At 41.3% G+C, this 18,505-nt stretch overlaps 1 protein-coding gene across 1 annotated transcript in view; it reads left to right on the top strand.

Moving 5' to 3' along the window:
• Positions 1–18,505, top strand: part of Tesk2 (testis associated actin remodelling kinase 2) — an 87,857-nt gene that overhangs the window by 27,951 nt on the left and 41,401 nt on the right. The window contains exon 3 of the mRNA XM_040756889.1: positions 17,422–17,543. Coding sequence (XP_040612823.1) covers positions 17,422–17,543 — 122 coding nt within the window. The remainder of the gene's footprint in view (positions 1–17,421; positions 17,544–18,505) is intronic.

Genomic DNA, 18,505 nt, shown 5'->3' with positions numbered 1-18,505 from the left:
CTTTATCTGGTCATTTGAAAATCTGAAAAAAAACAAAAACAAAAACAAAAAAAAAAAACAAAAGGCTGACCTTTGGCAAGACAGAACTCCTTCCTGCCTGAGTGGTTGAGCTAAGATAGTCATCTTTTTCTGTCTTTAGAATAGAGGTGAAAATGCTGCTCTTCCTGGGCTTTGAGCTTATAGCTGTTTGGTGAAAAAACAATATTTCAAGCAAGACCCACAGAGGGACCCATAGGGGCTCAAATCATGAAAATTCTCATCATTTATCTTTACCATGTTTCTTAATTTTGTATGTCCTGGTTTCTTCTACTTGTTTCTTTACTCTTGAAGAGGTGACCACTGGGGGATGGAACCCTGTGAGGGTTATCTCCAGTGAGCCAAGTACTTCATACTTAGGCTCCAGATCCTGGTTTTTCTTAGTAAGGCTGGCCTCAGTCTTGCCAAGTAGCCATGGGTGACTTTGAATTATATATGTATTTTTAATTTAGATTAGAAACAATCTTATTTTACATGTCAATCCCAGTTCTCCCTCTCCTCCTTCCCTGCCCCTCACTTTCTTTCTATCCCATCCCTTTTATGCTACCCAGGGAGGGTGAGGCCTTCCATGGGGGATCTTCAAAGTCTGTCATATCATTTGGAGCAGGATTAGGCCCTCCCCCATGTGTCCAGGCTGAAAGAATATCTCTCTAAGTAGAGTGGGCTCCCAAAGTCCATTCGTATACTAGGGATAAATACTGATCCACTACCAGAGGCCCCATAGATTGCCCAGACCTCCTCACTGACACCCACGTTCAGGGGGTCTGGGTCAGTCCTGTTGTGCTGGTTTCATAACTATCAGTCTGGGGTCCATGAGCTCCTCTTGTTCAGGTCAGCTGTTTCTATGGGGTCCTGGTCTTGACCCCTTTGCTCATCTCTCCTCCCTCTCTGTTACTGGGTTCCAGAGTTCAGTGTTTAGCTGTGGGTATCTCCCTCTGCTTCCATCAGCTGACTTTGAAATCTTAATCTTCTTGCCTCCAGTTCCCAAGTGCTGGGATTACAGAATTGAGCCACCAGATCTGTCTCATTTTTTTAAATAAACAATCATTTGTGAGGCATTTATTTATTATTTATGCATACTTGAAAGAAGAATTATATACAGTGTTTTGTGTTCTCTAGTAACAAGATTATGAAAAGAGGATCTAAAATATTTATGAATCAAAACACAACTGGGTTACACATGAAATATAATGAACACTAAATCTATATACAGCTGTGCTGTGAGATAAAGATAGTTTTAACTCATGTTTCTATTATCAAGACAATTTACCTCATGAGAAAACAAGTCAGTGTTCGGTCATGAAAACCCATGTTTGTTATTTTTAGCCTGTTTCTTAGTTTTTTTCTATCCCCCCAATTTCTCTGTGCCTGAGTATTAAAGAAGTAATAGCTTGAGAGGATGTCAACAGTAGATCCCATTAGTTCTTTTTTTTTTTGTTTTGTTTTACGAGACAGGGTTTCTCTGTATTGTTTTGGAGGCTGTCGGTCCAGCCCGGCCTTGAACTCACAGAGATCTGCCTGCCTCTGCCTCCGGAGTGCTGGGATTAAAGGCGTGTGCCACCACCGCCCGGCTCCATCAGTTCTTTTTTTTTAAAGATTTATTTATTGTGAATACAACATCCTGCCTCTGTGTCTGTCTGCAAGTCAGAAGAGGACACCAGATCTCATTATAGATGGCTGTGAGCCACCATGTAGCTGCTGGGAATTGAACTCAGGACCTCTGGAAGAGCAGTCAGTGCTCTTAACCTCTGAGCCATCTCTATAGCCCCTCCATCAGTTCTTAATAAAGACTAAGATCATTCCCTGAAACATATGTTCAGGTGCTGCTGCCCCCCTTATAATCCATCTGTGTGAGTAGCAAGTGTGGATTTTATGGCATGATTAGTCAAGAAGGCAGACAGTGGGAAGGAGTATGGTGGACACCCAAAGACCACATTGATGACGTTGCATACAGTGTTAATTTATTTTTAATGGCTGCTTTGTGCTACAGTGGCCAAGCTGAGCAGTTGTTAGAGACCACAAGGCCTCAGAGCCTTATTATGTTATAATTACTGTCTGACCCCAAACAGAAAGTTTGCTAACCCATGATTTAATAGCTATAGTGTTTGGCTGAGTGGAAGTTAGATTTTGGGCCAGCTATGTTGTCATATGCCTTAATCCCTGCCCCAGCACTCAGGAGGTAGAGGCATATAGATCTGAAAGGAGAGAATCATCTCCTGCAAATTGTCCTCTAATATGCACACATGGGCTGTGACATACACATGTGCTGTGGGGGGGGGCGTAAATACAATAATGTAATTTTTTTTTTTTTTTTTTTTGGTTTTACAAGACAGGGTTTCTCTGTATTGTTTTGGAGGCTGTCGGTCCAGCCTGGCCTCGAACTCACAGAGATCTGCCTGCCTCTGCCTCCCAAGAGCTGGGATTAAAGGTGTGTGCCACCACCGCCCGGCCAGTATGAACTCTTAACCACTGAGCTGTCTCTAGCACAGGAAAGCTAAAAAGGCTTTCATTGTTGTTGAGACGAAATCTGATTGTGTAGTCCTGTCTGAACTCACAGATATACTCCTACCTCTGCCTTCCTGCATGCTAGAACTAATGTTTAAAAAAAAGCTACATTTTTGTTTGTTTTGTTTTACAAGGCCAGGCTAGTCTACAAGGAAGTCCAGGCCAACCAGAGTTACATAGCTGAGATCTTGTGTTTAAAAAAAAGAAGGGGGGAGCGTTGGTGGCACATGCCTTTAATCCCAGCACTCGAGAAGCAGAGGCAGGCGGATCTCTGTGAGTTCGAGGCCAGCCTGGTCTACAGAGTGAGTTCCAGGACAGCCTCCAAAACAATACAGAGAAACCCTGTCTCGGAAAAACAAACAAAAAAAAAGGAGGGGGAAGAGGAGGAGAAGAGGAAAAGGAGGAGGCGAGGAGGAGGGAGCATCCCCCGGTAAATACATTAATGTAATTTTAAAAAATTAAAAATCAAAAGAAGTAATACCTGCCTTATGGAGTTGAAGATATGCTAAGGTAGTATATACAAAGGACTTAGAACAGTATCTATATATATTGCAGCCTATTTAAGAGCTACTTGTTAATTCTTTCATATGCCTAAGAGTTATTCAGTTCTTTGTGCTAGATACTATGCTAACTTTTTTTTTTTTTTCCCCGAGACAGGGTTTCTCTGTATTGTCTTGAAAGCTGTCCTGGAACTCGCTTTGTAGACCAGGCTGGCCTCGAACTCACAGAGATCCACCCGTCTCTGCCTCCCGAGTGCTGGGATTAAAGGCATGTGCCACCAATGCCCGGCACTATGCTAACTTTTATACATTTTCTTGTTTAATATCTACAACAATCCTGTAAGTAGTATCACTTCCATTTTTATTTTATTTATTTATGTATTTATTTTTAGTTTTTTGGAGACAGGGTTTCTCTGTGTAGCCTTGGCTGTTCTGGATCTCACTCTATAAACCAGGCTGGCCTGGAACTCGCAAAGATCTGCCTCTAGAGTGCTGGGATTAAAAGCCTGTGCCATCACCACTGGGCCACACTTCCATTTTAAAACTTTTTTTTTTTTTAAATTGGTTTTTTTGAGACAGGGTTTCTCTGTGGCTCCAAGAGGCTGTCCTGGAACTAGGTCTTGTAGGCCAGGCTGGTCTTGAACCCACAGAGATCCGGCTGCCTCTGCCTCCCGAGTGCTGGGATTAAAGGGCATATGCCACCACTGTCCGGCTCCAGTTTTTAAAAATTATTTTTATTTATGTATGTATGTGTGTAAGTATACCACATGTGTGGATACACCAAGGAGGTCAGAAGACTATGTCAAATCCCCTGGAGCTGGAGTTACAGGCAGTTAGTTGTAAGCTACCTGACATAGATGCTGGGATTCAAACACATTGAACCACTGAGCCATATCTCCAGCCCCCACACTTCTATTTTATAATGAAGAAACTGAGGTTCAAAGATGTTTACTGTCTTGTGAGGTACACTGTAACATGTACTTGCTGAAGCTAGGATCTGAATTCCTGGGAGTGGGAAGATGCTCAGTGGTTAAAACACTTGGTATGCAAACATGAAGACCTGATTTGGATTCCCAGTACCCACATGAAAAGCTGGGCATGGTGGCCACATCTGTTGTTCCAGCCCTAAGGAATAGAAACAGGAGGATCCTCGGGGCTTGTTGGTTAGCCAGTCTACCCCAAAAGGAAAGCTTCAGGTTCAGTGGGAGTCCCTGTCTTAAGAAGTAATATGACAATACAGAGAAACCCTGTAATATGAGCTTGGTTGCAGTGGCTGTGGCGCACGCATCTAATCCCAGCACCAGGGAGGCAGAGGCAGAGGCAGATGGATCTCTATAAGTTTGAGGCTCACCTGGTCTACAAAGTAGTTCCAGGACAGACCTGGCTACACAGAGAAACTCTGTCTTGAAAAGCAAACAAACAAGCCTCCAAAAAAAAAACCCACAAAGAAAAGAAAAGGAAAGAGAAAAGAAAAAAGGATGGAAGGGCTGGAGAGATGTCTCAGCAGTTAAGAGCACTTACTGCTCTTGCAGAGGATCTGGGTTTTTTTTCCCAGCCCACAACCATCTGTAACTCCAGTTCCAGAGGATCCAGCAGTCATCTTCTGACCTCCACAGACCCTAGGCATGCACACAGTGCACACACATAAAATAAATGTAAAACAATAAGTAGAGAAACAGTTGAGGAAACTCTGACCTCCATGTGCATGCATCTGCATAACATGATCACTGGTGCACTCTCTTATACACACGCACACACATTTCCTTCTTACCCAATTAATTAATAGAACATTTCATTTAACTTTTCCTCAGAAGAAATTACTACTCAATTTTAATTTTTTGCTATTTTTAAACTATAAGTATTTATACATATGTATTTTTCACTTTATTATAGAGCTCATACTAATTCATTTTATGTTACAAGACCAAGACTTAACCAACATCCCCCCTCCTCATTTTGGGGGGTGGTTTGAGACAGGATTTCTCTATAAAATAACTCTGTTCTGGAACTCACTTTGTAGATCAGGCTGGCCTCTGCCCCCCAAGTGCTAGTATTAAAGAAAGGATGTGCCACTATCACCCAGACTTTTTTTTCTCCGTGGGTAGTTCTGGCTGGCATGGAACTCTATGAATTTACAGAGATCCATTTTTGAGTGCTGGGATTAAAGGCATATGCCATAATACCCCATTCTTGATTTTTGGTATGGTTTGGTTTTGTTTTTGGATTTTGAGACAAGAGCCTCTCTATTATGTAGCTCTGGCTGTCCTGGAACTTGTTATATAGACCAGGCTGGCCTTGAACTTGGAGATCCACCAGCTTCTGCCTCCTTAGTGCTGGGATTAAAGGTATGTACCACCATGCCTCACCCCCATTATTGATTTTGAAGATAGTTTGAAGATGGTTTGATAGAGAAAACAGATAAAGGCAGCCACACACACACACACACACACACACACACACACACACACACACACACACACACACACACACTCTCTCTCTCTTTCTCTCTGAGATATGAAGAAAGAGTTCTGGTTTTCTCTAGTTAATAGTTTTCTAAACTGGCAACACAAAGATACTAACTTTTAAGGAGCTGTAAACTTACAAGCTAAAAGAACCCAGTGTTTACCATCTGGTAGGTACTGAAATACTGATTTATTCATGTTTCTAGTTATGCATTTATTATGTAACACACCTCCAGCTTGTCATGCAAACTGTGTAGCATTCTCAACAGTTGTGACTTAAGGAAAGCAGGGAAACATTGTTCTGTGATATATATTTTGTGATTGGGAAGGTGGTCTTACTTGTACTTTTAGGTGTGTGTAACCATGCTGGGCTTTGTGCATGCTACAGTGCCTTCTACCACAGGATATACATCCTTAGCCAGAGGTTAAGTTTTTATATTCTCTGGTAGCTTTGTTTCAAAATGCTAGTACTGGTTGAAGATGTAGCTCAGTAACATATTTGTCTACCATGTATGAGGTTCCAACCCAAACACTCCATAAAGTGGGTATAGTGTTGTGTGCCTATAATCCTAGCACTTAGTGGTTAAAGGCAGGAGAATCAGAAACTCAAGGTCATTCTTTGCTATGTTTGAAGCCAGTCTGGGCTACTTTTTTTGAGATCCTGTCTCAAAAACAGCAAAAATGTTAGTGCCCTTGTAGTGGTCTCCATGTCCCAGTTCTTTCCAAATCTGATAATTTTGGGGTGTGTGTGTTCATGTAGGGTTTCCCCTACATGCCTAGATTGGCCTGAAACTCCTGGCCTAAAGTGATCTTCCTGTTTCAGCCTCTCAGGTCGTTGACACTGTAGGTATGTACCACCACAACCAGCATCATTATTTTTTAATCTTCTAAGCTGTAACTTAAGAACTTTGAAAGAAAGCAAAGCTGCCTCTTTTCTTTTCTTCCCTTTCTCCTTTTTCTTTTTGGCTCCATCCCTCCCCCTCCCCACACTTTCTTTTTTCCTGAGACAAAAGTCCCAAAAATTCCAGGGTAGCCTAGTTTACAGCAGTATATAAGGCTTCACTTTTTTTTTTTTTTTTCTTTTCTTTTTTTGGGAGACAGGGTTTCTCTATGTAGCCCTGGCTGTCCTGGAACTCACTGTAGACCAGGCTGGACTCAAACTCAGAGATCTGCTTTCCCCTGCCTCCTGAATGCTGGAATCCAAGGTTTGTGCCACAATACCTGGCTTATCAGCGTTTATTCTTACTCTCTTGCTCTGTAATGTGTGAGTGTGTCTTTTGTGTCACTCAGTACTTTATTTCCTTAATATAGAATCTCTAAACCTGGAGCTAGGCTAGCAGCCAACAAACCTCAGTGATCCTCCTGTCTCCATCTCTTACATTGCTTGAGTCACAGGCTATGTTTGACTGGGTCAAACATTTTACATAGTGTTGGTGATTTGAGCTGAGAACTGATGTAAGACAAAATTGAGTGCAATTTTGATTAGTACTTCTCTAATGACTAGTGATACTTTGGGAAGTATTTTTATTTGGGAGAATGTAGGGAGAAGAAAAAGAAGTTTGCAAGAGAGGGCTAGGCAGATGGCCCAGTGGGTAAAGTGCTTGCCAGTAGAGTATGACAGAGTTTGGATCCCTAGAACCCACAGAAAACCAGATGTTAGTTCGTAATCACAGAGCGTCTATAATGAGATGGGAGGAGGTCAAAGCTAGCCTGATTTAAACAGTAGCAAACAAGAAGAGACACTGTCTGTAGTAAAGTATGAGATAATGTGACATTGATACCCAGGGTTGTTCTCTGATGTTCACATGCATTCTATGGCACGTATATGCACACATACAAACACATACATAAACATGTGAATACATACACATACAAAGATTTGTTTTTGTTTTGTGTATGTATGTTTTGAGACAGGCTTGGAACTCAACTATGTAGATCAGTTTGGCCTCAGACTCATATAGATCCACCTGCCTTTGCCTTCCATGTGCTAGGTTTAAATGTGTGTGCCACCACACCTGGCCCCACAAAGATTTAAAAACAAAAAATAAAACAACAAAAGAACCACAATGAAATAGGTAGACAAACAAGTAGAAATCAGAAATAGTTTCCTAAATCTCAAGGAATTTGCCAAATCTGCCATAAATTTCAGTGAGTTTGGGATTATTTAAAATTTTTTTCCTTTTAAAAATTTGTTGAGTGTGTGTACATGCATATCATGACACACATTTAGAGGTCAGAGGATAACTTTTTTTTTTTTTTTTTTTTTTTTTTTGGTTTTTACGAGACAGGGTTTCTCTGTACTGTTTTGGAGGCTGTCGGTCCAGCCCGGCCTCGAACTCACAAAGATCCGCCTGCCTCTGCCTCCCGAGGCAACAAGGTGAATAACTCATAGAACTGAAGCTACATTGCTGGGATTTTCTTTTTTTGTTTTGTTTTGTTTTTCGAGACAGGGTTTCTCTGTGGCTTTAGAGGCTGTCCTGGAACTAGCTGTTGTAGACCAGGCTGGTCTGGAACTCACAGAGATCCGCCTGCCTCTGCCTCCAGAGTGCTAGGATTAAAGGCGTGTGCCAACCACCGCCCGGCTGGGGTTTTCAAAAGAGAATAAAGAGGAAAAAGAGCATACCTCCTCATTTGTACCTTATTACTTTGGTGGTTTATACCTGTAATCCTAGTACTTGGAAGTAGAAGGATCAGGGTTCAGTGTTTAAGGCCATCCTCAATTGTGTTAGTCTATGTCTGGAAATAAAGATGATTATGGGGAAGATGGCTTTGTTAGTAAACTGCCTGCCGTGCAATCATGAGGACCTGAGTTTGGATCTCCAGCATCCATGTAAAAAGCTGGGTGTGTCCCTCTCCCTCTCGGTCAGGTGTAAAACAAAGGTCTCAGCTACTGCCCCAGCACCATGCCTGTCTGCTTTGTGCCATGATGATCGTGGACTAAGCAAGCCCCCAGTTAAATGCTTTATTTTGTAAGAGTTGCCTTGGTTATGGTATCTGTTGACAGCAATAGAACACCAATTAAGGTACTCTCCCAGTTGCTTTTGGTCATGGTCTTTATCACAGCAAAAGAGTTGATTTTGTCTTAATAGTTCCAGAGTCTATCATAGTTGGGAGGCATGGAAGCTAGCAGCAAGCATGGTGGCAGGATCAGAAAGCTAACTGCTCACATCTTCAAGCACAAGCTCAGAGAGGGCAAATCTCAAATGACAGGAGGCTTTAAACTCATCAGTGCTGCAACTCCTAAACTCCCCAAACAGCATTATAGACTGTAGACCAAGTGCTGAAATACATGAATCTATGGACAGTATTTATTCTCTTAAATGTTTTTGTTTTCTTGTCTCTTTCTAGATTCACTTATTGTGTGTATGAGTGTTTTGCCTACATGTATGTGTGTATACCACATGCATGCCTGTTGCCCGAGGGAATCAGATCTCCTAGAACTGGAGTTTTTCTTAATCAGAGTTATTGGGTGTTATTTTTATTTTAATCTTTGTTTTTACTAATAGTTTTCTCCCTCTGAAATTAGGTTTTGTTGAATAGTTTCATAGAACTCTATGAATATTTTCTGCTTCATAGTTATGCCTTTGTCTTTATACTTCGGGTTATTCTTTACTTTCCTAGTGTTTGAAGGTGACCTTTAACTCATTTTGTTGTTGCTGTTCTTTTTGAGATAAGATTTTCTGTAGCCCAGGCTGGCCTCAAAATCCTTGAAGTTCCTCCTCCTACTTCCTCCTCCTTAGTCCTGGGATTATGGGCATGCACTGCTACACTGTGTGTGTATGTTCTTGTGTGTGTACTTGGTGTGTATAAGGCAAAGGTCAATGTTAGGTGTCTTCAATTGCTCTCTATTTTTTTTCAGTCTGGAGTGATTGATTTACAAGCCTTAGAAGTCTTCTTGTCTCATTCTCCTCTGTTCTTGGATTACAGGTCCTCAGTTCTTTTTTTTTTTTTTTCTTCTGGTTTATGAGACAGGGTTTCTCTGGATTAAAGGTGTGTGTCACCACCGCCTGGCCAGGTCCTCAGTTCTTGTTAAGCAAGTATCCTACTGACTGAGCCATCTTTGTTTGTTTCAAGACAGGGTTTCTCTGTATTGTTTTGGAGGCTGTCCTGGAACTAGCTCTATAGACCAGGCTGGCCTCGAACTCACAGAGATCCACCTGCCTCTGCCTCCCGAGTGCTGGGATTAAAGGCGTGCGCCACCAACGCCCGGCACTGACTGAGTCATCTTGCTAGTTCTCCATTTTTGTTTTGTTTTCTTAGTGTGATTCTGGTCTTGAATCCTCAGGCCTCATGAATGCTAGACTGTTTAGATTTAAGAAAAAAAAAAACAGCCTTGGGATATAGCTCAGTACTTACCTAGTATGCAAAAGACTCTGGGTTTGAGTCTCAATATCACACAAACCTGTTGTAATTCTATTACCTGCACTTGTAAACTGGAGGCAAGAGGGTCAGGAGTTAATTGCCAGTCTCCACTACAAAACAAGTTTGAAGTTGATGGTAATCCCAAAGATGCAAGGAGAAAAGACCAGCAATCAAAATCATCATGGCCAAATTAATTAAAACAAGCAATTAAGTAAAGCAAGTGTGTGTGTGTGTGTGTGTGTGTGTGTGTGTGTGTGTGTGTGTGTGTGTACACGTGACTGTTTCCCCCTAAGGTGGGATTCCAGAGGTCAGCATTGGATGTGAGGAAGACAAGGTTTTTATAGCTCAGGGGGTTTCTAAAAGGGATTTGGTGAGCAGGGTTACAGGAGCAGAACATAAGCATGACAAGTTAGTCATAATGACCCCCTGAAACAAATGCATGATTATAGATGGTCCTGACAAAGTAGTCATAGCAACACATAGTCATAACAACCTTTTGAAGCAAAGGTAAAGTTGTAAGATGGTTATAATAACTTTTTGAAACAAAGACATGGTTACCATCTCCTGGACCAGGCAGTGCAGAACCATTTATAGTTAACGTTACAGGTGAGACACAGTTCAATCCTTGAGAAACTGGTTTAATCATAAACAGGAAAGAACCTCGTTTGTTTTTACTATTAAAAATGACTTAGCTGGGCAGTTCCAGCACTTAGGAGGAAGAGGCAGGCAGATATCTGAGTTTGAGGCCAGCCTTATTTGCAGAGGGAGTTCCAGGACAGCCAGGATACACTAAAAAACCCTTTCTCCGTAAGATGGAGGCAGGCTGGTTCATCACTAACCTGGACTTCAGGAAAATATCTCAAAACAACAAACCGGACAAAATCTACTCCATGCTAGGAGCAAAACAGTAAAGCAGAAATGCTAGTGGCGCCAGGCAGTGGTGGCGCACGCCTTTAATCCCAGCACTCAGGAGGCAGAAGCAGGCGGATCTTCTGTGAGTTCAAGGCCAGCCTGGTCTACAGAGTGAGTTCCAGGACAGCCTGGAGAACAATACAGAGAAACCCTGTCTTGAAAAAAAACAAACAAAAATGCTAGTGGCATTAATATAAAAATACAATAGAAGACTAGATTCATTTGTATGTGGTAAGAGAAGGTGTAATTTGCCAAAACAAATTCCACTGATAAATGAGAGTAAAGGCAGATCTTGTTCTATCTAGCTTTATCTGAGTGTCTGTGAGTATCATTTAATCCTGAGTGTCTCATTATGGGGAAAATGTTGAGTAAGTGTATTGATGACTTGCATTGTAGGAAGCCAAAAACACATTTTGTTCTTGTATCTGATGCTCTGATAGGAAAGACTAAATAAATTACTCTGGATATAAAGCTCCCCACAGAGTCTGACACAGGTGTACCATCCTGGGCTTTCTCTGCCAGGAACAGCCTTGCCTTTGGTGGCCAGATACTCTGGTCGATCAGTTTGGAACCATGCTCTGAAAGAAGAAAAAGCTTACAAGTGGTTCCGGTCCTTGAGACCAGAGTGTGGGGCTGGGAGAATATAGTTAGTGGTTGAGTGCCAAGCAAGTATGCGACCCTAACTTCAATTCCCAGCACAGAAAAAAAAATTAGCATATGTTAAAACCACTCAAGGTAGATAGGTTTTTTTTTTTTCTTTTTTGGTTTTTGGAGACAGGGTTTCACTGTGGCTTTGGAGGCTGTCCTGGAACTCACTCTGTAGACCAGGCTGGTCTCGAGCTCACAGAGATCTGCCTGACTCTGCCTCCAGAGTGCTGGGATTAAAATACAATAGAAGACTAGATTCATTTGTATGTGGTAAGAGAAGGTGTAATTTGCGTGCACCACCACCTAGATTTCTATATACATAAGAGATTCAGATCATGGGGCTGGAGAGATGACTCAGCAGTTAAGAGCACTGCATGTTTTTCCAGAGGTGCTGAGTTCAATTCCCAGCAACTACATGGTGGCTCACAACCATCTGTAATGAGATCTGCTGTCCTTTTCTGGCCTACAAGGACACATGCAGACAGAACACTGTATACATAATAAACAATGAAACTTAAAAAAAGAGAGAGAGAGAGAGAAAGAGTCAGATCCAATGGATCTTATTTTTCATTTATATGAATAGCTGGCAAGGCACTTGAGTTTTAGATAGCACATGGATGATGCTTGTGCATACCTTCCTGTACCTTGTAATATGGCTTTGGTCAAGCATCTCTGGCCAGCAGCACTCCTCAGTCCCGGCCATTCTTATAACCAGAACATTCCTGAAAACTTGGAACACACCTCACAAATGAATAATCTCTGGAAAATTATTGCTTTGGACTCTTATTTTGTTTGATAATAATGTTGCTATATTAGCTTACCATATATTTATTGTATACTCATTGTGACTTCTTCACTGGAAGTCCAAGCAGCCTATTTATTTTGATTTTCTGGCTCTTGCTATCCTGGAACTTGCTGTGTAGATCAGCCTGGACTCAAATTCAAAGATCTATGAATTTGTGCAATACCACACCCAACATTATCTATTACCATTAATTTCTTTCAGAAAGCAAACTATCCCCACCCTTTTTTTTTCTTTTTTTTTTTTGAACAGGGTTTCTCTGTGTAATCACCGTGGCTATCCTAGAACTCACTCTAAACCAGTGAATTCACAGAGATCTGCCTGCCTCTGCCTCCCAAATGCTGGCATTAAAGGTGTGCCCCACTATGCCTGGCTTCAAATGAATCATTTCAGCAAATAACTTTAATAACACTTGAACTGTTGTGCTCCCCCCATTTGTCATTTCTTATGCCCGTGTACTAGGGAGCAAACTCAAGGCCTGAGCTTGCTTAGCATGCAACTCTACCACTCAGTGATACTCCTGGCTCAAAGCTTAAGTAGTTTTCTATATACATTGTTTTTAAATACGGTTAAAATGTCAACATAAACATTATAGTTGAACTAAAGTTTCTCTTTTATTAACTGTTCGTGTTTTTTACATAATTTATTTGTTTGTGTGTGGGTATGCACTCTGTCCATACATTGTACGTATGTGGAAGTCAGAGGACAATTCAAGAAAGTCATTTCTCTCCTTCCACCTTGAGGGTCCAAAGTAATAAACTCTGATGTCAGCTTGGCACCAAGTTCCTTTACCTGTTGAGCCATCTTAGCAGCACTTAACTGTTACTTTATTTACTTGTCAGTGAGTTCAAGGTTGTCCTGGTCTACAAAGTGAGTTCCGGGACAGCCAGAACTGATACATAGAAAAACCCTGCCTAAAAAACCAAAAGGAAAACAAAAAGATTTTGACAGTATTCAGTTGGTTGTTGGTTGTGTAGCCATCACCAGTATCTAATTTTAGATTAATTTTTATTCTAAAAAATTATTTATTTTATATCCTGGCTAGTTTCTCCTTCTCCACTCCTCCTAGTCCCCCCCCCATTAGATTAAATTGTCTCCATGTCCTCTGCTTCTCCCTTTCCCACAGACCCAAACAACCACTAACCTACTTGCTGCTGAAGCAAATGAGAGCTTTATATATAATATAGAAACAATACAAGGAACTTGAGGTTGGTGGCATACCTGGATAATCACTTAGGAGACAGAGGTAGGAGAATCTCTTGTGAGTTTGAGGCCTTACTAGTCTTCATAGGTGTTCTAGGCCAGCCAGGGCTAACTAGACCGTGTCTAAAAGAAATCAGCCAACCATATGGATTAGTATTTCACTGGCATATAGGAAGTGTGTATGTATCCTTTAACTGTTATTGCCATGGAGACTGCAGGTACAGTTTAAGGTAGAATACTTGCCTAATATGTAAAAAGCCCTGGTTTTGCTCCCTGATGTTGTAAGAAAATGAATAAATAAAAAAGTAAATAGGCCTGAGGAGATGGCTCATCAGATAAAGGCACTTGTTGCCTGCCCATCTTTAGGGCACATGGTGAAAGGGGAGAACTGACTTCTGAAAGTAGTCCTCTGGCTTCCACATATGTATGTGTATTTGTTTACACACACCACACATACACACACACACACACACACCACACACCACATACACCACACACACTCACTCTAAATGAAAAAAATGTAAAATAAATTAAAGCCAGGCATGATAACACACATTGAAATTTACAGCTATGGCCAGGCATTGGTGGCGCATGCCTTCAATCCCAGCACTCAGGAGGCAGAGGCAGGTGGATCTCTGTGAGTTCGAAACCAAGCCTAGTCTACAGAGCGGGTTCCAGGACAGGCTCCAAAACAATACAGAGAAACCTGTCTCAAAAAACAAAAAACAAAAACAAAATATAGCTATGGAGTAAAACTGTCTTAAGAGGGGGTTGGCCAGGCAGTGGTGGTTCACACCACTTTAAAATAAAACAAAATCACCCCCCACAAAAGGAGGAGGAAGACAACTTGCTTACCCCTGAATATTGCTAGTTTTATTATCAAATATTCTTTTTGTTTTGTTTTGTTTTTCGAGACAGGGTTTCTCTGAGTAACTGAACATTTTCTTAAAAAAGTCAGAATACCGGGTTGGGGATTTAGCTCAGTGGTAGAGCGCTTGCCTAGCAAGCGCAAGGCCCTGGGTTCGGTCCTCAGCTCTGGAAAAAAAAAAAAAGACAAAATAACAAAAAGACCAAAAAAAAAAAAAAAAAAAAAACAAGGTAACTAGCACACACAACCTATTGCCGGGCGGTGGTGGTGCACGCCTTTAATCCCAGCAGAGGCAGGTGGATTTCTGTGAGTTCGAGGCCAGGCTGGACCGACAGCCTCCAAAACAATACAGAGAAACCCTGTTTCGTAAAAACAAACAAACAAACAAACAAAAAACTCAGAATACGGGCCAGGCAGTGGTGGTGTACACCTTTAATCCCAGCATTTGGGAGGCAGAGGTAGGCAGATATCTGTGAGTTCAAGGCCAGCCCGGTCTACAAAGTGAGTTCCAGGACAGACTCCAAAGCTACCCAGAGCAACCCTGTCTCAGAAAACCACTAAAAATCAATCAATCAATCAACCAATCAATCAGAGTGTGCTGGGTGGTGGTGGTGCATTTCTTTAATCCCAACACTTGGAGATAGAGGCAGGCAGATCTCTGTGAGTTCGAGAAACCCTGTCCTGAAAAACCAGGAAAAAAATTCAGACTGAGCCAAGATATGGTTATATTATATTCCAGTACTCCCTTCAAGTTGGAGACCATCCTGGGCTCTATAATGACTGCCAGTCCAGTCAAGGTTATATGGCAAGACTCTTTAAAAAATGACAGCAAAAATTTCAAGAGTGACAGTTTTCAAATGATGGAAGGGGAAAGGTGACAGTAGATGGAGAGCCCACTAAAACACAGATGTTTTTCTGCAAGTAGTACTGGAAAAATACTGTCAGTGAAATCTTTGTATATAAAGATCTCTTTTAACTTATCTATGCAGGATCTAGAAAGGAAAGTCACTTCTCTGTCGTCAGTCACGGGATACACGACAGCAGTATCACTGATGCACTGAGAAGAGAGTTGGCTTTCAAATCTCTAGGATCTCAATGAGGGAGGGGAGAGCCTGCCAGCATTTTGCCTCCGTTTTTCTGACTAGCTTCTGTAGCTTTCCAGCTTTTCTCTTTGGCTGTGGCTACTGCACACCATTGTTGCTTTAAGTACAGGATAAGCTGTACTGTCCTGTATTAATGGATAAATAAGACTGTTAAGAGTTATTGGTATTCAAATGAGCCTTTAGAAGGTGAAGACTAAAGCAGATATAAAGTAATACTCCTGAAGTTCACAGAATGACAATAGCTTTGCTTTACAAGTGCCTGCTCTACCAGTTCTGGAATTAAATTTTGAAATTTACATTTATTGATTTTTTTTGTGTGTGTGTGTGTGTACAACTTGTGGGAATATGTACTTTACTTCTTTTGTGTGGGTCCTGGGGATCGAATTCAGATCAAGTTTGACATTAAGCATCTTTATCTGCTGAGCCACTACATTGGCCCAGGATTTATTTATTTTTTAAATTAATTTATTTTAAATTATGTGCGTCTGTGTCTGTGAGTGGATCTGTACATGTGAGTGCAGGTGCTGATGGAGGCCAGAGGTATCAGATTCCCCCTGATGGCTATGAGTCACCCAGCATAGAACCTGGGAACTGAACTTTGTCTTCCTATTGTTGAAACTAAAGGCATGTACCACCACTCCTGGCCTAGTGTGACAGTTTTTAAAATAAAACCTGTGAAGTGTATGCTTTGAAATGAGAATTTCCATGAATAAAATGAAATGAATTCTTTAGTGGGCATCTGCTCCTAGGACTAGACTTTCCATTGTGTGTATGGATAATATTGTGAATGGTATGACTCATGTTTATTGTATCCAACTTTAGTGTTTATGTTATTATCATGTGTTCTGGGTTGTATTACTACAATATATGCTCTAATATTCACTGACCTCTTTCTATGTTTAACTTCTCTCTCTGGCCCCCACCCTTATGAGAATGTATGCATGCATGCATGCATGTGCATGTGTTCAATGTACATGGCTTCGTGCATGATGAGTGCAATAATTTACCTTTGTGCCATGCCCAGCCCTGTTTTTTTCCCCTTCGAGATACATTTTTATGGTGCTTATAGTGTGAACTGAAGGCCTGTCATTTTCATGCCTTATAAAGTGTCTTATAAAGAGTTTCATAGCTCATTGTTATGCAAGGCTTACTCATATTTCTCCCATCCCACCACAAATAAAAATCTACAGAAGGGATTGTTTCCTTCTAGTATCCTAACTCAACCAGTGTTGGCTGTAAGGAAGTAGCCTAAAAAAGTCCTCATTATCCAGGTGTGGTGGCTCCTGCCTGTAATCCAAGCACTTGGAGAGTGAGTCAGTTAGGCAAGCTACAGAGTGAGTTCCCAGCCATTCAGAGTTACATAGCAGGTCTCTGCCTAATCACATCCTTGCTGGGTGTGTTGACATGTGCCTGTAATCCCACCTAGAGGTGGAGGCAGGAGGGTAAGGTGTTTAGTTCATCCTCAGCTATATAGGAAGTTTGGGGCCACCTTGGTCTGTGTCCCAACTCTCCCCTGACCCCTCAAAACATGAAAATAAAAACAAACAAAAGATAGGATTAATATTGTATTTTTGGCCAGCTCAGTGTGGAACAATTTTGTTATTGGATAAAATAAATTTATCTTTGTTAGTGGAGTGAGATAAATGTAATTTCTTTTGAGACAGGGTTTTTTTCGTTTAATTATTTAACTTTATTTTATGTGCATTGGTGTGACAGTGTCAGATCCCCAGAAACTGGAGTTATAAACAGCAGCAAACTGTCGTGTGGGTGCTGGGAATTGAACCCAGGTCCTCTGGAGAAGCAGTCCGTGCTCTTAGCCCCTGAGCCATCTTTCCAGCCCCGAGACAAGATCTTACTGTGTAGTCCAGGCTGGCCATTTATTCACGTTCCTGCATCAGCATCCAAAACAAAAATTTTAATCTAAACTGGTACTAAAACATCCTGGTGTGTTGTTCTATATATGGAGACTCTGATACCATATATAGCTGCTGCCTTTGACATTCTTACTCCAAATTTCTAGGTGAGACACAGAGCTTCTGGTCAGGTGATGGCTCTCAAGATGAACACGCTGAGCAGTAACCGAGCAAACCTGCTGAAAGAGATGCAGCTCATGAATAGACTCTCCCATCCCAACATCCTCAGGTAATGGATTTTCAGTCTCCCCAAGATCAGTAAGAGACATTATTGGAGGCTTGCTACAGTAGTACTTCATCTTGAGGAATCCATCTTTCTGGGGTTTAGCTAGGCTCTAGGTCTTTTTCTCTGCATTACAACTTAATTTCCTGTAATTAGCAAATATTTAATAAGGCAGCTTCCTCTTTCAAGTTGCTTTATTCTCACTAGAACATTAGTACTAGAATAATTGTTTCCTACTGTGATTAGTAATTTGTCAGAGATAAAATACTGGTCTTTATGTGGTTATTTAATTTTCTTAATTGCTTTATGAAGAATTGTGATTAAATCAGTGAATAAAAATAACAGCAAAATTATGGGCATAAAACTATCCACCCTAAACCATGAGTACTCACTTTAAGAGACATAGTTTACTGTTGAGAATTGTTTTTTCATATGAAAGCCTTGGACAGCAAGATGACTCAGGGAGTAAGGTTCCTGACCCACGTCTGATGACCTAAGTTTGGCCCTTGGGTCCCACATGACAGAGGGAGAAAATACAATATTGGCTCTACTTTTGGCTCAACTTTCACTGACCTCTTTCTATGCTTAACATGTAGTTCTTTCTGTCTTTTCCTCTCCTTCTCCACACATGCATGCATGGAATAAATATAATTAAATTTTTAAAAATATTTATTTATTTATTATGTATTCAGTGTTGTATCTGCACATATCCCTGCAGGCCATAAGACGGCACCAGGTCTCATTATAGATGGTTGTGAGCCATCATGTGGTTGCTGGGAATTGAACTCAGGACCTCTGGAAGAGCAGCCAGTGCTCTTAACCTCTGAGCCATTTCTCCAGCCTATAATTAAATTTTTTTTTGTGTTTTTTTTTTGGTTTTTCGAGACAGGGTTTCTCTGTGGCTTTGTAGGCTGTCCTGGAACTCGCTCTGTAGACCAGGCTGGCCTCGAACTCACAGAGATCCGCCT

The sequence above is a fragment of the Mesocricetus auratus genome, unplaced genomic scaffold (assembly GCF_017639785.1).
Source record: "Mesocricetus auratus isolate SY011 unplaced genomic scaffold, BCM_Maur_2.0 Super-Scaffold_100014, whole genome shotgun sequence".
Taxonomy (NCBI): Eukaryota; Metazoa; Chordata; class Mammalia; order Rodentia; family Cricetidae; genus Mesocricetus; species Mesocricetus auratus.
The sequence above is the reverse complement of the archived record's forward strand: the minus strand, read 5'-3'. Positions and strand labels throughout refer to the sequence as shown.